This window comes from Pteropus vampyrus, unplaced genomic scaffold (assembly GCF_000151845.1).
Source record: "Pteropus vampyrus isolate Shadow unplaced genomic scaffold, Pvam_2.0 Scaffold93, whole genome shotgun sequence".
Classification (NCBI taxonomy): Eukaryota; Metazoa; Chordata; class Mammalia; order Chiroptera; family Pteropodidae; genus Pteropus; species Pteropus vampyrus.
The window spans coordinates 588,025-592,110 of record NW_011888874.1 but is presented as its reverse complement, the minus strand read 5'-3'; the positions used below and the strand labels follow the sequence as shown (position 1 = coordinate 592,110).

Below are 4,086 nucleotides of genomic sequence, written 5' to 3'. Positions count from 1 at the left end.
TGACCCGAGAAGGATCCTGGAGACACGGGCTCTTTTTAAAGTGCAAAGTGCTCTATAAATAGTTTCCACAACCACCAACCGGAAAAAAAAAAAAAAAAAAAAGGCCAGTGGAAAGAGCTGCTTTAAAAATACTGGTCACCAGTGATGTGCTCCTGCTAAGAAGCTTCAAAACATTGCAATGAATCCTTCAGAACTGTCACCAAGCCTCCTTTGCCTGGTCCCTTCCCAGTGAAGGTGACCCTCTGAACAGAAGTCTTCAACTCCTCAATTCTAGATCATCGCCTTTTCTCTAGGCTTCCTCTAGACGGCGTGGAAGAACCGACAAGCCATTAGATGAAGGAGAGGAGCCCTAGGCAATGCCATCGACGCTCGGGTTTAAACTACGAGCTGCAAACGAACGCGTCTGTTTTCACTCGGCAGAGACCTTTCCTCCCACTTCCGGCCTCACAGAGCAAATGCCCACTTGACATCTCCACTTGACTGTCACGCGGGCTCCTCAGAATCAACATGTCCAAAGAGAAGACTGCTCGTCCACCCTTCTTTCTGTCCATGAATGGCTCAACCAACAATAAAGTGACAGGAGCCACAAACTTGCCACCTCACTCACTCTGCCTCGCCCTCCATAGCTCATCTATCTATCTCCCAACCCCCTCCGTTTTACCTCCCAAGTTCCCTCAAACCCACGAGCTCTCTCTTTCTCAAACTCCACCCTTCTCTTCCTAGCTGGCAACATGTATGTCCTGGATTTTTGCGATGGTCCCCAAACTTCTCTCCTTATTCCCACCCTCATCTCTCCCCAATCTATACTCCTCCAGAATGAAAATTTTAAAAGCCCATTAAAATTAATCAATGGTTTAATAGCAATCATTATTAGGAAAACAATAACGATAAAGCAGCTAATGTTTATTGAGCTACTTTCGGGGAGCAATCCAAGCAAAGGTAATAGAGCACTAGGGAGTTTCCTAAGTCCTTCCACAAAAATCCCATTCGATCTCAGAATGGCCCTGGGAAGGAAGCAGTAAATCACCTGCCGCTCCTGCCCAGGTGGGCAGGACCCAAGGATAGGATTCGCTCCTTCAGCTGATGTTCAGGTCTTCAAAATATTAAAGACTATGAGGCAGTGCCCACAGCAGGCACTGGCCCTGGCAACCCTGAGCCCTCGGTTACCTGGGTGGTGAGTGGCCTTTTGTCAACACCCATCCGGCACCACTGTCCTCTGGCCTCACAGCCAGGGGCAACTTGGAGACATTTTGCATACAGAGACGCTTCCTTCCGCACTCACACGCTACACTGAATCTGCAGAGAATGTCATTCTATTCTATGTAGTTGCCATTGTCACTTCTGTGGATCAGGAGCTTGCATGCTGCTTTTAAGGAAAAAAAAAAAATCTAATACCATGATATTCTTGCAACATCAAAGGTGTAAAGTAATTCCTTCTATGACATCCCTCCAAAGCAGAAATAAAATGAAAGTTCCTCCGAGTACAAAATCGTTCCCTGAACACCAACTCAATAGCTGTGATTATCCATCTGCTTCTTTGGATAAAACTATTTTTACAAATAAAAGTAGCTCTAAAGATATGGCTTTCCAGGTGACGTAAAGTTTCTGAGATGTTACCACGTCGATTTAAAACCAAAAGCGGGAAAACTTTAGGCTGAAATTTTTTTTATGTAAACTGGTATCAAACACCAAATAATTTAACAATAAGAATCTAAGTGAAATTCACTATTAGAAATAAATTTCATTTTACTATATTCATTTTCGATACATGAATTAAAAAATCACAGAATTTCTTAGATTATGTCTAATATTCAAACATAATTTTCAAGCCATCCTAGCACAGAGCAAAAAAAAAAAAAAAAAAGAACCATCTTACCCTTTGTTTTATAAATGGAACAAAATAGGAGGTTCCCTTGTAGAGTGTTTTTCAGATACTTAAAATATAAAACTGACCAAGTTAGTTTAGGATTTAAAATGGAAAATGAAATATTTCCTGGGGTGATCATATTTACCTTCAGGACACTGGCAGGTGAATCCACTGAGATTAGATATGCACGTTGCTCCGTTTCTGCATGAGTCTAGGATACAATAATCAATCTTGGATTGGCAAAGCTCTCCGGTGTAACCTGAATAAAAACAAGTGAGACATTTTATAAAATATGTTATTCCAAAACTACCGTGAACCATCCCACAAACCAATGGAGTCAGCTAGTGCCCCCGACACAGGCAGCAGCCCTGAGCTCACATCTCCCACCAATGCTTTATCTAACTTAGTTTTGTGACTTGAAGCCATCATGGCAAGTAAGAGTAACAGTTCAAAAATCATTCACTTTGCAAAAATCTTTATTGCAAAGACAGACTTTTCTTCGTCATTAGCTCTGTGTTTTATTTTGAGATGTGAGCCAGAATCTTCAAAAGCTGAGACTGTATACCAGCCCCTGTTCATAGCTTCCTTCTGACATAAGTCAAAACAGAATCTACAGCATTCTGCTTGGTCCAGTGAAGATCATGGCCACTTCCCCTGGGTCATCCCAAAGCCTATTAAAAAAAAAAAAAAAAAAGGCACTAGGAAAATTTCTCGGTATTAAGACTTTTTAATTTGTAATATTTGAGAGCTAGAACTTTCTGTGTTCATTCCATACTGTATCCCCTGATTTTAAAGAGAAAGAGACTGAGGCACATATCATGCTAAGCACATGAATCTGTTAATTCTTATTTGAATCGCAAGTCCAACTCAGTAACTCTGGGAAGCCAGCCTCCAGTTGGAAAGTTATATAACCACACACTCGTGGCGACAAAATAAGGACGTACAGCTATTGGAATACCTGCATAGTCAAAAAAGCTTATATACGTTCCAAATTTTTTCCTAACTTTGAAAACAAAGCCCTCCAGAAAGACAAGTTTTAAAAAAAACATACCAGCATGTTTTTCATTTTAAAGTGAAAAATGGTGAGGAAAGAAAATTTGGAAAATACAAGATGTAAAATATAAAGAGAAAAAAGTTGCCCTTAGTTTTCTTATTTGAGTGACAGAACTATTAATACTTTGGAGATAATTCATAACAAATTGCTATGCACAGGTATTTCCTACACAATTATAATCATACTGGAACATTTTACATCTTTCTGGGATGTACATAAAAACTTGTCTCTCTGAATTATTAGTTTGAAAGACTGTCATTAGCACTAGAGTTTGAAATTTGCAAAAATAAATCGATGATATTACAAGAGAGATGATTTGCCTGAGCTTCAATTACCTGCCACACTAGTCTAAATTATAGGTTGTGAATGTGGAGGCACTTGTTCACAATCCTGCTCTTTCTTACGTACTTGAAAACAGTCTAGGAGGTTCCAGCTAATCGGCAGGTATGAAAAGAGGAGTCAAACAATCGTGAACTAAAAACCCAAACACCAAGATAAAAAGCTATTTCAAAATTCCAGAACAAAATATTTTGATATGATATTACGTTAAAAAATATATATTTTGAAATGAAAGCTCTAACTTCAGAATGAGAGAGAGCAAATTGTTTTTAAGGGAAGTGTTACAAATTACTTTTTGGCTAAAAAGAAATAGCTAGTATTTGTCATAGAGCGCTTACTTTTCCTCCTAAACATTAGTTCATCCTCACTGCAACCCTGTGAGGTCATTACTATTAAAATCATACCCATTTTACAAATGAGGAAAACTGAGAATTAGAAAGGGTAAGCAATTTGCACAAAATCACACAGGCGGTCAAACCCACGCAAAGAGTTAAACCCATGAGCCTACATCCTTGCGTATAATATTATGCCTAAGGTAATACGCATTGCATCATCAATAAGCACGTATTTTCCATGGAGGAAAGATAACAGAAAATAACAGATAAGAAAAAATGTAGACAAACACAGAGATAGATATAAAGTAAATGCCACAAATGTTCAAAGATCGGCTCCAGCCTATGTGGTTATGCTTGGGCTGGAGGTGCCAAGAATATCTATTCTTTTTAAAACCTGCTTTCAAACGTTCTGTGATATGGCTAGAAAAGTACATTTATGAAAAAGATAACCAATTAGAGAGCATCGTTTAAAGGATTAAGCATCATGAATC

At 39.0% G+C, this 4,086-nt stretch overlaps 1 protein-coding gene across 1 annotated transcript in view; it reads right to left on the bottom strand.

The window, feature by feature from the left end:
• DNER (delta/notch like EGF repeat containing) overlaps positions 1 to 4,086 on the bottom strand; it is a 177,785-nt gene that overhangs the window by 88,252 nt on the left and 85,447 nt on the right. Inside the window, exon 6 of the mRNA XM_023532936.1 lies at positions 2,013 to 2,126. Within this exon, the coding sequence (XP_023388704.1) occupies positions 2,013 to 2,126 (114 nt within the window). The remainder of the gene's footprint in view (positions 1 to 2,012; positions 2,127 to 4,086) is intronic.